This window comes from Manis javanica, chromosome 15 (assembly GCF_040802235.1).
Source record: "Manis javanica isolate MJ-LG chromosome 15, MJ_LKY, whole genome shotgun sequence".
NCBI lineage: Eukaryota > Metazoa > Chordata > Mammalia > Pholidota > Manidae > Manis > Manis javanica.
The window spans coordinates 43,391,448-43,412,031 of NC_133170.1; the positions used below are offsets into that span (position 1 = coordinate 43,391,448).

General features: G+C 39.6%; 1 protein-coding gene across 1 annotated transcript in view; it reads right to left on the reverse strand.

The window, feature by feature from the left end:
- EFHB (EF-hand domain family member B) overlaps positions 1-20,584 on the reverse strand; it is a 76,986-nt gene that overhangs the window by 16,467 nt on the left and 39,935 nt on the right. Inside the window, exon 6 of the mRNA XM_036996296.2 lies at positions 12,784-12,913. Coding sequence (XP_036852191.2) covers positions 12,784-12,913 — 130 coding nt within the window. The remainder of the gene's footprint in view (positions 1-12,783; positions 12,914-20,584) is intronic.

The window sequence follows — 20,584 nt, forward strand, 5'->3', positions numbered from 1 at the left end:
TGCCACTTTTAGCATAGTACATAAGCAAACAGAGACAAAGTATACCTAACATTGGTAAAAAGTATGGTTAAACACTTGTAGATTGCTAGTGCAAATTGCTTTAATCCTTTTGAAATAGTGTAGTAGTATTCAAAAAGCATAAAAATGGTCATTCCCTCTTATCTATATCTGAGAACCAATCATAAGGAGATAATCCACATCACAATTTAAAGTGTGGAAAAGTTGTATTTATAAAGATGTTTATACCCTTATTAAGTATAAAGGGAAAAAGAAAAGAATCTGAATGTTCAATCATCAAGGGTGATTAAATTATGTCACATTAACAAGAATGTACCTGATGCACTCTAAATGTTGGTTATTAAAAATACACAACAATATGGAATTATTTTATGTTAAGTGAAAAAGCAGGATATAAAATGAGATCACACTCTAATTAAACCTATGGAAAAATCTACAAGGGTGCTCACACTGAAAATAAATACTAAAAAATAAAATAACAGCTGAATTTTGGTGACATAATTACGGGTGATTTTATTTTGCCAATTTTTGGTAATTTAATTTCATCACTTCTATCACTGTGATTAAATGAACAAGATTTCTTTGAGAACTGTAAAATTACAACACTGCTATTTAATAACATTAAAATTAAATTCTCTATATTGTTTTGCTAAGACTAAAAACAATGACATTAAATTCTTAAACTCCATTTGCTTTTAAAACTCTTCCTTGTACTATAGAAAAATGAGCTGAATAAATTTCTGGAGAAGAGTGACACTCTGTGGAGAAACAAAAGATGAAATATAAAGTAATTCTTTTATTTCTCATTTACTTCCCATTAGTTCAAAAAAGGGGAAAAAAGAACAATGTGGCTAAAAATAAATCAGTGGCAGCTTAAGAGTAATAATTTGAACAAATGAAGTTGAAAGTCTAAAAACCAGCTCCAAAGGGCATAATTAGGAACATACAGGGATGATAAGGGTCAGGATTGTAAATCATGGAGCCTATTCCTTTCAGTGTACAAGTGCCTGGACTATGTCGCAGGGAGAATCATCAGGAAGTATCTGTGAGGAGCCATGTGTGCTAGAATATTGATAACTAGATCATCAACACACCCTCACAGCATTCACTAACCAACTCAGAATAAAGTCCTTTATGTGCCCATGAATTCCTTCATTCACACACACGCACATGCCAACATTTGAAAATTCTGATTCTTCCAACCAAAGGTCATAAAACAGAATGTAGAGGGGCGGAGCCAAGATGGCGGCGTGAGTAGAGCAGTGGAAATCTCCTCCCAAAAACACATAGAGCTATGAAAATATAACAAAGAAAAATCTTCCTAAAATAGAGACCACAGGACACAGGACAACATCCAGACCACATCCACACCTGCAAGAACCCAGCGCCTTGTGAAGGGGGTAAGATACAAGCCCCGGCCCGGTGGGACCCGAGCGCCCCTCCCCCCGGCTCCCGGCGGGTGGAGAGAAACCGGAGCGGTTTTTTTTTTTTTTTTTTGGCGAGCGCTTTTTGGAAGCCTTAGAGGGACGGGCCCCCGTTGCCGGGGAGGCAGGGTGGCGGGACCGGTGAGGAGGTGCCTGGGAGCGGCGCTGGAGGACAAAGAATATCCCGCGTTTCTCCCTGCGAGACCTGGGGGCGGGTGCCTGAGACCGGTGCCTGAGGACGGAGGAGGTCGCGCGTTTTTCCCCTTTTTTTTTTTTTTTTTCTCTTTTTGGCGAGCGCTTTTTGGAAGCCTTGAAGGGACGGGGACCCCAGTGCTAGGGAGGCACGGTGGCGGGACTGGTGAGCGGGTGGCTGGGACCGGCGCCTGAGGACAAAGAATATCCCCCATTTTTCCCTGTGGGACCGGTGGGCGGGTGCCTGAGACCGGCACTTGAGGACAGAGGAAATCGTGCGTTTTCCCCTTTTTTTTTTCTCTTTTCTGCGAGTGCTTTTTGGAAGCCTAAAAGGGACAGGGACCCCGGTGCTAGGGAGGCAGGGCGGCGGGACTGGTGAGCGGGTGCCTGGGACCGGCACCTGAGGACAAAGAATATCCCGCATTTTTCCCTGTGGGACCGGTGGGTGGGTGCCTGAGACCAGCACCTGAGGACGGAAGAAATCGCGCGTTTTTCCCCCTTTTTTTTCTCTCTTTTTGCCGAGTGCTTTTTGGAAGCCTTGAAGGGACAGGGACCCCGGTGCTAGGGAGGCAGGGCGGCGGGACTGGTGAGCGGGTGCGTGGGACCAGTGCCTGAGGACAAAGAATATTGAGCGTTCCTTCCCTGCGGGACCGGTGGGTGGGTGCTTTTTGGAAGCCTTGAAAGGACAGGGACCCTGGTGCTAGGGAGACGGGGCGGCAGGACCAGTGAGCGGGTGCCTGGGACCGGCACCTGAGGACAAAAAAAAATCGCTTGTTTTTTCCTTTTTTTTCCTTTTTTTTTTCTCTTTGTTTCTGTTCCCTCTCTCATTGTTGCTGCTGTTGTTTTGGTTTGGAGAGTGCTTTTTGGAAATCTTAAAGGGGCAGGACAGGTCACTTAGACCAGAGGCAGGGAATCTGGGGATCTCTGGGCACTCTAACCCCCTGGGCAGCAGGGAGCACAGAGGCCCCTTACGGAGATAAATAGTCTCCTGGCTGCTCCCCCTCCAACGGGGCTCCACCATTTTGGAGGAACAGCCCCAGCCAGGCCAAGCCCACAGCAACAGCGGAGATAAACCCCAAAGCAACTGGGCAGGAAGCAGAAGCCCTGTCTGCGCACAGCTGCCCAGCACAAGCCACTAGAGGTCGCTATTCTCCCAGGAAAAGGCTACAAACCAACAAGAAGGGAAGCTCTTCCAGCGGTCACGTGTACCAGCTCTGCAAACTATCTCTATCACCATGAAAAGGCAAAACTACAGGCAGACAAAGATCACAGAGACAACACCTGAGAAGGAGACAGACCTAACTAGTCTTCCTGAAAAAGAATTCAAAATAAAAATCATGAACATGCTGACAGAGATGCAGAAAAAAATGCAAGAGCAATGGGATGAGATGCAGAGAAAAATGCAAGAGCAGTGGGATGAAGTCCGGAAGGAGATCACAGATGTCAGGAAAGAGATCACAGAAGTGAAACAATCCCTGGAAGGATTTATAAGCAGAATGGATAAGATGCAAGAGGCCATTGAAGGAATAGAAGCCAGAGAACAGGAACGTATAGAAGCTGACATAGAGAGAGATAAAAGGATCTCCAAGAATGAAACAACACTAAGAGAAATATGTGACCAATACAAAAGGAAAAACATTCGTATTATAGGGATACCAGAAGAGGAAGAAAGAGGAAAAGGGATAGAAAGGGTCTTTGAAGAAATAATTGCTGAAAACTTCCCCAAACTGGGGGAGGAAATAATCGAACAGACCATGGAATTATACAGAACCCCCAACAGAAAGGATCCAAGGAGGACAACACCAAGACACATAATAATTAAAATGGCAAGGATCAAGGACAAGGAAAGAGTTTTAAAGGCAGCTAGAGAGAAAAAGGTCACCTATAAAGGAAAACCAATCAGGCTAACATCAGACTTCTCAACAGAAACCCTACAGGCCAGAAGAGAATGGCATGATATACTTAATGCAATGAAACAGAAGGGCCTTGAACCAAGGATACTGTATCCAGCACGACTATCATTTAAATATGATGGTGGGATCAAACAATTCCCAGACAAGCAAAAGCTGAGGGAATTTGCTTCCCACAAACCACCTCTACAGGGCATCCTACAGGGACTGCTCTAGATGGGAGCACCCCTAAAAAGAGCACAGAACAAAACACACAACATATGAAGAATGGAGGAGGAGGAATAAGAAGGGAGAGAAGAAAAGACTCTCCAGACAGTGTATATAACAGCTCAATAAGCGAGCTAAGTTAGGCAGTAAGATACTAAAGAAGCTAACCTTGAACCTTTGGTAACCACGAATCTAAAGCCTGCAATGGCAATAAGTACATATCTTTCAATAGTCACCCTAAATGTAAATGGACTTAATGCACCAATCAAAAGACATAGAGTAATAGAATGGATAAAAAAGCAAGACCCATCTATATGCTGCTTACAAGAAACTCACCTTAAACCCAAAGATAAGCATAGACTAAAAGTCAAGGGATGGAAAAACATATTTCAGGCAAACAACAGTGAGAAGAAAGCAGGGGTTGCAGTACTAATATCAGACAAAATAGACTTCAAAACAAAGAAAGTAACAAGAGATAAAGAAGGCCACTACATAATGATAAAGGGTTTAGTCCAACAAGAGGATATAACCATTCTAAATATATATGCACCCAATACAGGAGCACCAGCATATGTGAAGCAAATACTAACAGAACTAAAGAGGGAAATAGACTGCAATGCATTCATTGTAGGAGACTTCAACACACCACTCACCCCAAAGGATAGATCCACCGGGCAGAAAATAAGTAAAGACACACAGGCACTGAACAACACCCTAGAACAGATGGACCTAATAGACATCTATAGAACTTTACATCCAAAAGCAACAGGATATACATTCTTCTCAAGTGCACATGGAACATTCTCCAGAATAGACCACATACTAGCTCACAAAAAGAGCCTCAGTAAATTCCACAATATTGAAATTCTACCAACCAATTTTTCAGACCACAAAGGTATGAAAGTAGAAATAAATTCTACAAAGAAAACAAAAAGGCTCACAAACACATGGAGGCTTAACAACATGCTACTAAATAATCAATGGATCAATGAACAAATCAAAATAGAGATCAAGGAATATATAGAAACAAATGACAACAACAACACTAAGCCCCAACTTCTGTGGGATGCAGCGAAAGCAGTCTTAAGAGGAAAGTATATAGCAATCCAGGCACACTTGAAGAAGGAAGAACAATCCCAAATGAATAGTCTAACATCACAACTATTAAAACTGGAAAAAGAAGAACAAATGAGGCCTAAAGTCAGCAGAAGGAGGGACATAATAAAGATCAGAGAAGAAATAAACAAAATTGAGAAGAATAAAACAATAGCAAAAATCAACGAAACCAAGAGCTGGTTCTTTGAGAAAATAAACAAAATAGATAAGCCTCTAGCCCAACTTATTAAGAGAAAAAGAGAGTCAACACAAATCAACATAATCAGAAATGAGAATGGAAAAATCACCACAGACTCCACAGAAATACAAAGAATTATTAAAGACTACTATGAAAACCTATATGCCAACAAGCTGGAAAACCTAGAAGAAATGGACAACTTCCTAGAAAAATACAACCTCCCAAGACTGACCAAGGAAGAAACACAAAAGTTAAACAAACCAATTACAAGCAAAGAAATTGAAACAGTAATCAAAAAACTACCCAAGAACAAAACCCCGGGGCCGGACGGATTTACCTCGGAATTTTATCAGACACACAGAGAAGACATAATACCCATTCTCCTTAAAGTGTTCCACAAAATAGAAGAAGAGGGAATACTCCCAAACTCATTCTATGAAGCCAACATCACCCTAATACCAAAACCAGGAAAAGACCCCACCAAAAAAGAAAATTACAGACCAATATCCCTGATGAATGTAGATGCAAAAATACTCAATAAAATATTAGCAAACAGAATTCAACAGTATATCAAAAGGATCATACACCATGACCAAGTGGGGTTCATCCCAGGGATGCAAGGATGGTACAACATTCGAAAATCCATCAACATCATCCACCACATCAACAAAAAGAAAGACAAAAACCACATGATCATCTCCATAGATGCTGAAAAAGCATTTGACAAAATTCAACATCCATTCATGATAAAAACTCTCAGCAAAATGGGAATAGAGGGCAAGTACCTCAACATAATAAAGGCCATATATGATAAACCCACAGCCAGCATTATACTGAACAGCGAGAAGCTGAAAGCATTTCCACTGAGATCGGGAACCAGACAGGGATGCCCACTCTCCCCACTGTTATTTAACATAGTACTGGAGGTCCTAGCCACGGCAATCAGACAAAACAAAGAAATACAAGGAATCCAGATTGGTAAAGAAGAAGTTAAACTGTCACTATTTGCAGATGATATGATACTGTACATAAAAAACCCTAAAGACTCCACTCCAAAACTACTAGAACTGATATCGGAATACAGCAAAGTTGCAGGATACAAAATCAACACACAGAAATCTGTAGCTTTCCTATACACTAACAACGAATCAATAGAAAGAGAAATCAGGAAAACAATTCCATTCACCATTGCATCAAAAAGAATAAAATACCTAGGAATAAACCTAACCAGGGAAGTGAAAGACTTATACTCTGAAAACTACAAGTCACTCTTAAGAGAAATTAAAGGGGACACTAATAAATGGAAACTCATCCCATGCTCATGGCTAGGAAGAATTAATATCGTCAAAATGGCCATCCTGCCGAAAGCAATATACAAATTTGATGCAATCCCTCTCAAATTACCAGCAACATTCTTCAATGAATTGGAACAAATAATTCAAAAATTCATATGGAAACACCAAAGACCCCGAATAGCCAAAGCAATCCTGAAAAAGAAGAATAAAGTAGGGGGGATCTCACTCCCCAACTTCAAGCTCTACTACAAAGCCATAGTAATCAAGACAATTTGGTACTGGCACAAGAACAGAGCCACAGACCAATGGAACAGATTAGAGACCCCAGAAATTAACCCAAACATATATGGACAATTAATATTTGATAAAGGAGCCATGGACATACAATGGCAAAATGACAGTCTCTTCAACAGATGGTGCTGGCAAAACTGGACAGCTACATGTAGGAGAATGAAACTGGACCATTGTCTAACCCCATACACAAAGGTAAACTCAAAATGGATCAAAGACCTGAATGTAAGTCACGAAACCATTAAACTCTTGGAAAAAAACATAGGCAAAAACCTCTTAGATATAAACATGAGTGATCTCTTCTTGAACATATCTCCCCGGGCAAGGAAAACAACAGCAAAAATGAGCAAGTGGGACTACATTAAGCTGAAAAGCTTCTGTACAGCGAAAGACACCATCAATAGAACAAAAAGGAACCCTACAGTATGGGAGAATATATTTGAAAATGACAGATCTGATAAAGGCTTGACGTCCAGAATATATAAAGAGCTCACACGCCTCAACAAACAAAAAACAAATAACCCAATTAAAAAATGGGCAGAGGAACTGAACAGACAGTTCTCCAAAAAAGAAATACAGATGGCCAAGAGACACATGAAAAGATGCTCCACATCGCTAATTATCAGAGAAATGCAAATTAAAACTACAATGAGGTATCACCTCACACCAGTAAGGATAGCTGCCATCCAAAAGACAAACAACAACAAATGTTGGCGAGGCTGTGGAGAAAGGGGAACCCTCCTACACTGCTGGTGGGAATGTAAATTAGTTCAACCATTGTGGAAAGCAGTATGGAGGTGCATCAAAATGCTCAAAACAGACCTACCATTTGACCCAGGAATTCCACTCCTAGGAATTTACCCTAAGAACGCAGCAATCAAGTTTGAGAAAGACAGATGCACTCCTATGTTTATCGCAGCACTATTTACAATAGCCAAGAATTGGAAGCAACCTAAATGTCCATCTGTAGATGAATGGATAAAGAAGATGTGGTACATATACACAATGGAATACTACTCAGCCATAAGAAGTGGAAAAATCCAACCATTTGCAGCAACATGGATGGAGCTGGAGAGTATTATGCTCAGTGAAATAAGCCAAGCGGAGAAAGAGAAATACCAAATGATTTCACTCATCTGAGGAGTATAGGAACAAAGGAAAAACTGAAGGAACAAAACAGCAGCAGAATTACAGAACCCAAAAATGGACTAACAGGTACCAAAGGGAAAGGAACTGGGGAGGATGGGTGGGCAGGGAGGGATAAGGGGGGGGAAGAAGAAGGGGGGTATTAAGATTAGCATGCATGGGGGGGAGGGAGAAAGGGGAGGGTGGGCTGCACAACACAGAGAGGACAAGTAGTGACTCTACCACATTTTGCTAAGCTGATGGACAGTAACCGTAATGTGGTTGTTAGGGGGGACCTGATATAGGGGAGAGCATAGTAAACATAGTATTCTTCAGGTAAGTGTAGATTAAAAATTTAAAAAAAAAAAAGAAAGAAAGAAAGAAAAGGGGGATTACTCCTTAACAGGATAAAACTATTGGTAAATCAAAGATCAACGCATGCTTTAAATATCCTTAATGTTGATCACTTAAAGGGTGTCAGATGATCGGCTATGGAGGTACTCTTTTCTGATAATATTCCTTTCTCTTAATTAAAAAAAAAAAAAAGCAGTTACTGTGTGCTGACCTCCAATGAGTTCTGCACAGTGGTATAGAGGGCATGTCAAAGTGTGGGCAAAGGGTCTGTTTGTTTCTATGCAGAAGATCAAGGCCTAGCTTGGATACCCAGAAAATGAACTAAGATACGATATGAGGAGGAGCTTCCGGCATCAGCACTCTCTGGAGGACTCGTGCCGGGGGATGATCATCAAAAAGCCTCCACAGGGATCCGGACGATGCTGCGGTTGTGGCTGCATCCAGCCCACCATCTCCTGGACTTGCCATAAGAAGGAGGAGGGAGATGTCTAGGCTGGCATGTGCATACAGTGAGACAACGAATTTGACTGGATCTGTACTGTTGGAACTCAACCAGGAGTTGGGAGGGGTGCAAGTTGTAGCACCCCAAAATCTCATGACTATAGACTATCTATGGTTAAAAGAACATATGGGATGTGAACAGATCCCAGAAATGGGCTGCTTTAATTTGTCTGATGGTTCAAGTACAGTTGGACAATATCCATCATATCATAGATAAATTTTCACAAATGCCTAGGGTGCCTAAATGGTTTTCTTGGCTTCACTGGAGATGGCTGGTAATTATAGATTTGCTTTGTTTAGGTCACCGTATTCCTATTATGTTAATATGTGTGTGCAAATTAGCTAGTAGTTTAAAACCTATACATACTTAAGGTACTATACAAGAAGATATGTCAAAGAAATAATCAATCCTCCCAAGTTTCCTTCATATGCTACATCTATAGCTTTTCTTCTTCCTTCCTAATTACAAACCTTAAATAGAATTCGTGCCTCATATCGAATTTACCGAGTATCATAATTCCTCCAGGTGGTAAAGATACCTCGAGACAAGTGCTGGGCATAGAAGCCACAGGGCATAAATCTGCAAAGAAGTAAAAAGCTAACCTTTGCAAACAATATGGCTTCTCTCTCACTTACCAACTTTACATTTCCCTGTATGGCCCCGGAAGATGACTGGTTAGCCAGAGACGGGTAAGATTCCTCAAGGGAGGAACAACCTAAGACAGGCACAGTCGCAGGGGGGCCATCAGGTGAGAATTTGGGGATCAACAGAGGTGAGGCTCAGAACCTCACCCCCCCTGCTTTGAGAGAAATCTTCTGCATCCGTGGATGTCTTGATGCCCTTGTCTAGCCTGGATTAATACTTAGTCCATAGGCACACACCTGATCATCTGATCATCTATATTTGCCTTCTTACAGCACTAAACTATGTTTTCTACCTTTATCTTGCATCTACCTACCACTTCAGCATTTTATTAAAAATAAAAATAATAATAATAATAGGAGAAATGTGGGATCAACATATAAATCAAGTACAAAAATCAAATGAATATTCATATTTGACCTGATGGTTTATAGGTCATATTGCATGATCAAAACCGAAAGTTTCTGTGATGAATGCCCTTGTACTGTTCACCATGTAAGAATTTATTCACTCTGTAAGAATTCGTTCACCATGTAAGAACTTGTTCGTTATGCTTCAGAAGATTGGAGACTGACGAGAATTAGGCTTGAGATGGATTAATGATTGTACATTGAGCATTGACCCCCCTATACTGAATTTTATTGTTGTTAACAACCATTTGATCAATAAATATGAGAGATGCCCTCTCAAAAAAAAAAAAAAAAAAAAAAAAAAAAATCACTTCAAGTAGATTTTAAATACTAGTAAACTGACCTATGATAGCCTAATTCTTAGAACTTAAAAAAAAAGTGCAAGATCTAGTAAATTTCGTATAACATACTGTAGTCCTTCCTCAGAGCAGCATTTCCTAGTGTTTCTTAAGTGAGGTAACTGCACGCTATGGAGTAAACATGGAGGTGCAGAAAATTTGTCACTTCCATTTCCATCTTTTCATTTGACACTTTAAATTTTCTGTAATTTTAGATATTTTCAAATAGCCATTTTATTATTTAGTAAATATAAATTGTGTGGTGGTTTATGTCTATCTTGTGTAAATAAATAAGTAGGGACCTCTGAAAAAAAAAAAAAAAAAAAAAAAAAAAAAAAAAAAGTAGATGGAGATTGTTTTATAGAGGAAATAGATCCCTTAAAAGTTAAGAGTAAACCAAATTTACACCAAAATAATGCATATAAAATTGGGATGCCTAAAAATGCAAACAAACATGGTTAACTCCAAATTTATAATAGAAATCACACTGAAGAATGTAGTGAGTTCTTTTTAAAATTGGACAAACCAAAGAAATAAAGAATCTATTGTTTTAGCAATAATTTTTCAATTAAGTTTCAAAATACAAGAAGTATGATCAAATAGAACATTGTTCCATAAACATAAATATTCCATAAGCCATGTTTCCTCAGGAGTAAAGACAAGTTGGAGGGAATGTACCCTGCATATTGCCTGCTTTTATAAATTCAGTGTATTTTTGCTTTTATCAAGATATAATTCGCATAACATTGTATTTGCTTTAGGTGTACTCAGTGTATTATTTTTCTATGACTATTCCAAATCATTAATACATATGTCCTTGTTAATGACCCGAAGGCTCTGCTCTTAGGACGTTCTTAAGGGCCACATTGTTGTTAATGTGTTTATTTCAAATCTTTTATAAATAGCAGATTTATATTTCTAAGCTTTCAAATATGGATAAACCATATTTGTCATCTCCTTTAAGTATCAATTTCCATATTATATTTAATTAAAATTACCTATAGTCAAAAATTTAAATCACTTCTTCATGTTTTCCTTTGTGTATGGTTTAAACACTTTAATAATGATAAATTAATGAACAGTGTTGTATGAACTCTTCTATACCCTTAAAAATATTTCATATTGGTTTACTATAATATTGTAAGAATTTCCTTTGAGTTTATATTTTACCATTATTGTTTTGAATAAGTCAAGTACCAGAAACTCACAAAGGAGTTGAAGAGAAATGGAAATCAGTATTTCAGACCTGTGATCACTGAATCAGGTGCCTCTAAACCTGATGTAGTGGTTAAAGGCAGCCTCTGGAGCCCCTGCCTCATTCCATTCCTAACCTGAGTACTTCTTAGCTGTATGATCTTGGAAAAATGATTTGGCTTCTCTGTACCCCCGTTTCTTCATCTGTAAAATGGTAAGGATAAAAATTACAGTACACCTACATGGTGAAGCTGTTGGTGGGATTAAATTAATAACACACAGAGTACTTAGCCCTTTGCCTCTATAATAGGCTGTTACCACAGGGACCATCTGTTATCACAGGGACAGGCCAATGAGCAGGGCAGCTTAGACAGCCAGGGAATGCACCAGCCCTTCAGAAATGAGGGGGGCCAGGGTCTCCTTTAAACAGGGCAGAGGGCAAAGCAAATCCAATCCTGCCACTGATATGTAGAGATGCAGGCCAGGTACATTAGTTTCCTGTGCTTCTGTGACAAACTACCACAAACAGGTGGCTTTAAACAATAGAAATGTGTTCTGTCATAGTTCCAGAGGCCTGAAGTTGGAATTCAAAGTGTCAGCAGGCTGAATTCTCTCCAAAGGCTTTTGAGGAGAATATTCATCCCTTCTTCCAACATCTGGAGGCTGTGTCATACTCTGGCCTTTCTTGGCTTGAGCCACATCACTGTGAAGTCCTCCATCTTCACATTACTTACTTGGTGTGAATTCTCTTCTGTCCCAAATCTCCCTCTGCATTTCCCTCATAAGTCCTCTTGTCATTGGATTTAGGGCCCATCCAGATAATCCAGAATGATCTCTGCATGTCTAGAACCTTAACTTAATTATATTTATAAAGATCCTTTCCCCGCATAAGGTAACACTCACAGGTTTTAAGAACTGGAACATGGACATATCTTTGAGGGGCCTACCTTTCAACCCATTAAAGGCAGCCTTTATCAGTGTTTCCAAACATCTGGTTTTTATAAGCATAGTAGGAAATATGGTATTTTATGAGTAATCTTCCAATGTCTAAGTGGTGACTTAGATATAAAATGTAACAGAGGAAATGAAAAACAAAGAAACCTTATTTAAATTTCCTAGGTAAGTAGAATATGTAGAATGATGGTATAAAAAGGTCGTAGTTTGCAATAGTTAAGTCAAATGCTCAGGTGACCAAATAACTATTAAACAAAGCTGAATGATAAATGACAGGTCAATTACATGTGACATGATTGTCTTTGTAGAGATTTGAAAGCCCATCATCTTTATGAAACATAAGTTGGATCGATCCCATAGTTTAAAAACATGCATATATGTCTTCGGATATGCTTATAAAGGTTTTAAGTAACTTTAGAATGATACACACACACACAAAACAACAGTATCTTGGTTATGTAGGGGGAAACGGGACACTTTGGAAGACAAAGCACTGTATATCTTTTTCTATTAGTTTTATGTTTGGACCATGTCAGCACATTACCTCATCAAAAAATAATTAAATAAGTAAACCTTAAGTCCATAGGCCATCTATCTAACTCTTGTTTCAGGATGCAATGTAATTAAACTCACATTTGTAGTTCATGGAGCCAATATAAAGTTTTTGCTATGGTTCGTCCATCATTAAAATGTGGTGTTGGGACCCCATACAAGTTAAACCTATGGAAACTGGATGGGTTATACTTTCGGTTCTTTGCTTCTCCTGTGAAAAAAAAAGGGAGACTTATGACTTGAGCCACATAAATAAGTTTATCTTGCAAGAAGTATATTATGTTCTCATTGACAATGAAAATGAGAGTGGGAGAAAAAGAAAACTGTAACAGTGCAGGGAACTGCACAGATTTGGCTATAGACATCAGAAGCATTGTCCCATGTAAGCTGAGAGGCTAGCAGGACAAGAGTTCCTTGTGTTGATATTTGGGAAGTAAGTACAGAAATGATGTAGAAGACAGACAGATATAAAAGATGAAAAATGCAGGGTTCCATTAATGTTATGGAAATCTGGAAGACGGGGTGGGGTAATGCTGCAATGTTTTGAGTCCCCAGCAATTCTTTCCACTATGCTAAGACCTGAGAGATTGGTGTTTTGTATTTGCTCTCACTGAGATTTTGGGAGATTATCAACCATTGCAACCCTCAAATTTCATTATAATCACTTATTCGTATTAGGACCATTTAAAGGGTGACTGAGGGCTGCAGTTCTTTATATTTAAGATCAAATACTGGACTTTTTTCAAATTATGATGTGGTATTAGTTTTCTATTTCTAGTAAGAAAGTAAGACTGAAACTAGAGCTCACACAAAAGGTGAAGACAGGAGGGAGAAAAGTAACCCAAATAATGTAAATAGAAACAATAATGTGAAATCACAATTTGTCTCTTACTGGAGTAAAAATAAAGAAGATTGGTAAAGCTCACTACTGGGGAGGACATGGGGATATGGAAATCCTCATACATTGTGGGTGTGAGGGCAAAAAGGGGAAGCTATTGAGATGCATGGTTTGGCTCTAAGTGAATGTCTCAAAGCTCAGAAATCTAGGAATGTAACCTAAGAAAATAGATCACATTCACAAAGATAAATAAACAATATATTGTTGTAATAGTGAAAAATACAGTATAGATACTGACATGAAAAGACAACCAAGATATTTCATAAAATGAGAGGATAGAGCAAATATGAAATAAAGGTATAAATAGTGGGAAACAGAACATACACACATACTTATGTGTGAATACACAAAGAAAAATATCTATGAAAGACAGGGAGTTGTGGGAGATTTTCTTTGTACTGTATGTATTTCTATGCAGCTCACATTTTTTTAATTGAAATACTATAAGAAAAATCATTTAAAAAATGATTAAAATTGAGTGCATTTGCATGACTTATTTAATGCAATAAAACAGAAGGGTCTCCAACCAAGAATACTCTATCCAGCAAGATTATCATTTAAATTTGAAGCAGGGGTTAAACAATTTCCAGATAAACAAAAGGTGAGGAACTTACCATGCACAAACCATATATACAACGTATTTTGGAGGGACTGCTATAGATAGAAGTGCCCCTAAGTTTAAATAGCTGTCACCAGAGAAAATAAAACCTCAGTAAATAAAGCAGTCCAATTAATTACTAAGCAAATGCAAAATTAAATTAACTACCCACAAAGTCTGTCAAGGGATACACAAAGAGTACAGAATATGACACATAATATAAAAAGAACAGAGAAGGAGGAAGAAGAAGGGAGAAAAAAAAGAACATTAAGATTGTGTTTGAAATAGCATACTAAGTGAGTTAAGTTAGACTGTCAGATAGTAAAGAAGCTGCCCTTGAACCTTTGGTAACCATGAATCTAAAACCCACAATAGCACTAAGTACATACCCATCCATAACCACCCTAAATGTAAATGGACTGAACGCACCAATCAAAAGCCAGAGAGTTACAGAATGGATAAAAAACAAGACCTATCTATATGCTGCCTACAAGAGACTCAGTTCAAACCCAAAGACAAAAATGAACTAAAAGTGAAGGGATGGAATAAGATATTTCATTCAAATAATAGGGAGAAAAAAGCAGAAGTTGCAGTACTTCTTTCAGACAAAATAGACTTCAAAACAAAGAAAGTCATAAGAGACAAAGAAGGACATTATATAATGATAAATGGGTCAGTTCAACAAGAGGACATAACCATTATAAATATGTATGCAACCAACATAGAAGCACCTACATATGTGAAACAAATACTAACAGAATTAAAGGGGTAAATAGAATGCAGTGCATTCATTTTAGGAGACTTCAACACACCACTCACTCCAAAGGACAGATCAATCAAACAGAAAATAAGTAAAGAGACAGAGGCATTAAACAACACATTAGAATAGATGGACCTAACAGACATCTACAGAACACTCCACCTAAAAGCAGAATACACATTCCTCTCAAGTGCACATGGAACATTTTCCAGAATAGAACATACACTAGGCAACAAAAAGAGCCTGACTAAATTAAGAAAGATTGAAATTGTGCCAACCAGCTTCTAGACCACAAAGGTATGAAACTAGAAATAAATTATGCAAAGAAAACAAAAAACCCACAAGCACATGGAGGCTTAACAACATGCTCCTAAATACTCAATGGATCAATGACCAAATAAAAACAGAGATCAAGCAATATATGAAGATAAATGACAACAACAACTCAACACCCCAAAATCTGGGGGATACAGTGAAGACAGTTCTCAGAGGGAAGTATATTGCAATACAGACTTACCTCAAGAAAGAAGAATGCCAAATGAACAGTCTAAACTCACAATTAATGAAACTAGAAAAAGAAGAACAAATGAGGTCCAAAGTCAGTAGAAGGAGGGTCATAATGAAGATCAGAGAAGAAATAAATAAAATTGAGAAGAATAAAACAGTAGAAAGAATCAATAAAACCAGGAGCTGATTCTTTGAGAAGATAAACAAAACAGATAAACCCCTAGCCAGACTTATCAAGAAAAAAAGAGAGTGTACAAACATAAACAAAATCATAAATGAGAAAGGAAAAATCACTACAGACACCAAAGAAATACAAATAATTATTAGTGAATACTATGAAAAATTATATAACAACAAATTGGATAACCTAGAAGGAATGGTCAACTTTCTAAAAAAAAATACAACCTTCTAAGACTGACTCAGGAAGAAACAGAAAATCTGAACAGACCAATTGCCAGCAATGAAATTGAATTGGTAATAAAAAAACTACCTAAGAACAAAATGTCTGTTCCAGATGGTTCCATAGCTGAATTTTATCAAACTTTCAAAGAAGACCAAATACCCATTGTCCTTAAAGTTTTCCAAAAAGTAGAGGAGGACAGAACACTCCCAAACTCATTCTACAAGGCCAGCATCACTTTAATACCAAACCAGGCAAAGACACCACAAAAAAGAAAATTACAGACCAATATCCCTGATGAAAGGACAGAGGATCTGAACAGACATTCTCCAAAGAAGAAATCTGAATGGCCAACAGGCACATGAAAAGATGCTCCACATCGCTAATCATCAGGGAAATGAAAATTAAAACCACAATGAGATATAACCTCTCACCAGTTAGGATGGCCACCATCCAAAAGACAAGAAACAACAAATGCTGGCAAGGATGAGGAGAAAGGGGAACCCTCCTACACTGTTGGTGGGAATGTAAATTAGTTCAAGCATTCTGGAAAGCAATATGAAGGTTCATCAAACATCTAAAAATAGAAATACCATTTGACCCAGGAATTCCACTCCTAGGAATTTACCCTAAGAATACAGGAGCCCTGATTCAAAAAGACATATGCACCTCTATGTTTATCACAGCACTATTTACAATAGCCAAGATATGGAAGCAACCTAAGTGTCCATCAGTAGATGAATGGATAAAGGAGAGGTGATACATATTCACAATGGAATAGTATTCAGCATAAGAAGAAAACAAATCCTACCATTTGCAACAACATGGGTGGAGTTAAAGGGTATTATGCTCAGTGAAATAAGCCAGGCAGAGAAAGACAAGTAACAAATGATTTACCTCATTTGTGGAGTATAAGAACAAAGCAAAAACTGAAGGAACAAAACAGCAGCAGACTCATAGACTCCAAGAAGGGACTAGCAGTTACCAAAGGGGAGGGGTGTGGAGGGGTGGGTGGGGAGAATGGGATTGAGGGGTATTATGTTTGGTACACATGGTGTGGGGGGGTCATGGGGAAGACAGTATAGCACAGAGAAGGCACATAGGGGCTCTGTGGCATCTTAGTACACTGATGGACAGTGACTGCACTGGGGTGTGGGTGGGGAATTGATAATATGGGTGTAACCACATTGATTTTCATGTGAAACATTCATAAGAATGTATATCAATAATACCTTAATTTTAAAAATGCTAAAAAATTGCTAAAAACAACCAATCACAAAAAGCCAACTAGTCTTGAAGCTATAAAAAGGAAAAAACTGATTAAAACATTTAATGGAGCCAAGATGGCGGCGTGAGTAGAGCAGTGGAAATCTCCTCCCAAAAACACATAGAGCTAAGAAAATATAACAAAGAAAAATCTTCCTAAAATAGAGACCACAGGACACAGGACAACATCCAGACCACATCCACACCTGCAAGAACCCAGCGCCTTGCGAAGGGGGTAAGATACAAACCCCGGCCCGGCGGGACCCGAGCGCCCCTCCCCATGGCTCCTGGCGGGTGGAAAGAAACCAGAGCGGTTTTTTGTTTTTTTGTTTCTTGTTTTTTTTTTTGGCGAGTACTTTTTGGAAGCCTTAAAGGGACAGGGACCCCTTTGCTAGGGAGGCAAGGTGGAGGGACTGATGAGCGGGTGCCTGGGACTGGCACTTGAGGATGAAGGAAATCGTGCATTTTTCCCCTTTTTTTTCTCTTTTTGGCGAGTGCTTTTTGGAAGTCTTAAAGGGACAGGGACTCCAGTGCTAGGGAGGCAGGGCGGCGGGACTGGTGAGCAGGTGCCTGGGACCGGCGCCTGAGGACAAAGAATATCCTGTGTTTTTCCCTGCGGGACCGGTGGGCGAGTGCCTGAGACCGGCACTTGAGGACGGAGGAAATCGCGCGTTTTTCCCCCTTTTTTTTCTCTTGTTGGCGAGTGCTTTTTGGAAGCCTTAAAGGGACAGGGACCCCAGTGCTAGGGAGGCAGGGCAGTGGGACTGGTGAGCGGGTGCCTGGGACCGGTGCCTGAGGGCAAAGAATATCCCGCATTTTTCCCTGCAGGACTGGTGGGCGGGTGCCTGAGACCGGCACCTGAGGACGGAGGAAATCACGCATTTTTCCCCTTTTTTTTCCTCTTTTTGGTGAGTGCTTTTTGGAAGCCTTAAAGGGACAGGGACCCTGGTGCTAGGGAGGCAGGGTGGCGGGACTGGTGAGCGGGTGCCTGGGACCAGCGCCTGAGGACAAAAAAAAAAATTATGTGTTTTTTTTTTTTTTCTGTTCCCTCTCTCATTGCTGCTGTTGTTGTTTTGGTTTGGAGAGTGCTTTTTGGAAGTCTTAAAGGGGCAGGACAGGTCACTTAGACCAGAGGCAGGGAATCTGGGGATCTCTGGGCACTCTAACCCCCTGGGCAGCAGGGAGCACAGAGGCCCCTTATGGAGATAAATAGCCTCCCAGCCGCTCCCCCTCCAACGGAGCTCCACCATTTTGGAGGAACAGCCCCAGCCAGGCCACGCCCACAGCAACAGTGGAGATAAACCCCATAGCAACCGGGCAGGAAGCAGAAGCCCTGTCTGCACACAGCTGCCCAGCACAAGCCACTAGAGGTCGTTATTCTCCCAGGTGAGGAAGGCCACAAAACAACAAGAAGGGAAGCTCTTCCAGCGGACACTTGTACCAGCTCTGCACACTATCTATATCACCATGAAAAGACAAAACTACAGGCAGACAAAGATCACAGAGACAACACCTGAGAAGGAGACAGACCTAACCAGTCCTCCTGAAAAAGAATTTAAAATAAACATCATGAACATGCTGACAGAGATGCAGAGAAAAATACAAGAGCAATGGGATGAGACGCAGAGAAAAATGCAAGAGCAGTGGGATGAAGTCCAGAGGGAGATCACAGATGTCAGGAAGGAGATCACAGAAGTGAAACAATCCCTGGAAGGATTTATAAGCAGAATGGATAAGATGCAAGAGGCCATTGAAGGAAGAGAAGCCAGAGAACAGGAACGTATAGAAGCTGACATAGAGAGAGATAAAAAAACACTAAGAGAACTATGTGACCAAGCCAAAAGGAATAATAATTCGTATTATAGGGATACCAGAAGAAGAAGAAAGAGGAAAAGGGATAGAAAGTCTCTGTGAAGAAATAATTGCTGAAAACTTCCCCAAACTGGGGGAGGAAATAATCGAACAGACCATGGAATTACACAGAACCCCCAACAGAAAGGATCCAAGGAGAACAACACCAAGACACATAGTAATTAAAATGGCAAGGATCAAGGACAAGGAAAGAGTTTTAAAGGCAGCTAGAGAGAAAAAGGTCACCTATAAAGGAAAACCCATCAGGCTAACATCAGACTTCTCGACAGAAACCCTACAGGCCAGAAGAGAATGGCATGATATACTTAATGCAATGAAACAGAAGGGCCTTGAACCAAGGATACTGTATCCAGCACAACTATCATTTAAATATGATGGCGGGATTAAACAATTCCCAGACAAGCAAAAGCTGAGGGAATTTGCTTCCCACAAACCACCTCTACAGGGCATCCTACAGGGACTGCTCTAGATGGAAGCACCCCTAAAAAGAGCACAGAACAAAACACACAACATATGAAGAATGGAGGAGGAGGAATAAGAAGGGTGAGAAGAAAAGAATCTCCAGACAGTGTATATAACAGCTCAATAAGCGAGCTAAGTTAGGCAGTAAGATACTAAAGAAGCTAACCTTGAACCTTTGGTAACCACGAATCTAAAGCCTGCAATGGCAATAAGTACATATCTCTCAATAGTCACCCTAAATGTAAACGGACTTAATGCACCAATCAAAAGACACAGAGTAATAGAATGGATAAAAAAGCAAGACCCATCTATATGCTGCTTACAAGAAACTCACCTTAAACCCAAAGATAAGCATAGACTAAAAGTCAAGGGATGGAAAAACATATTTCAGGCAAACAACAGTGAGAAGAAAGCAGGGGTTGCAGTACTAATATCAGACAAAATAGACTTCAAAACAAAGAAAGTAACAAGAGATAAAGAAGGCCACTACATAATGATAAAGGGCTTAGTCCAACAAGAGGATATAACCATTCTAAATATATATGCACCCAATACAGGAGCACCAGCATATGTGAAGCAAATACTAACAGAACTAAAGAGGGAAATAGACTGCAATGCATTCATTTTAGGAGACTTCAACACACCACTCACCCCGAAGGATAGATCCACCGGGCAGAAAATAAGTAAGGACACAGAGGCACTGAACAACACCCTAGAACAGATGGAACTAATAGACATCTATAGAACTCTACATCCAAAAGCAACAGAATATACATTCTTCTCAAGTGCACATGGAACATTCTCCAGAATAGACGACATACTAGCTCACAAAAAGAGCCTCAGTAAACTCCAAAATATTGAAATTCTACCAACCAATTTTTCAAACCACAAAGGTATAAAAGTAGAAATAAATTCTACAAAGAAAACAAAAAGGCTCACAAACACATGGAGGCTTAACAACATGCTACTAAATAATCAATGGATCAATGAACAAATCAAAATAGAGATCAAGGAATATATAGAAACAAATGACAACAACACTAAGCCCCAACTTCTGTGGGACGCAGTGAAAGCAGTCTTAAGAGGAAAGTATATAGCAATCCAGGCACACCTGAAGAA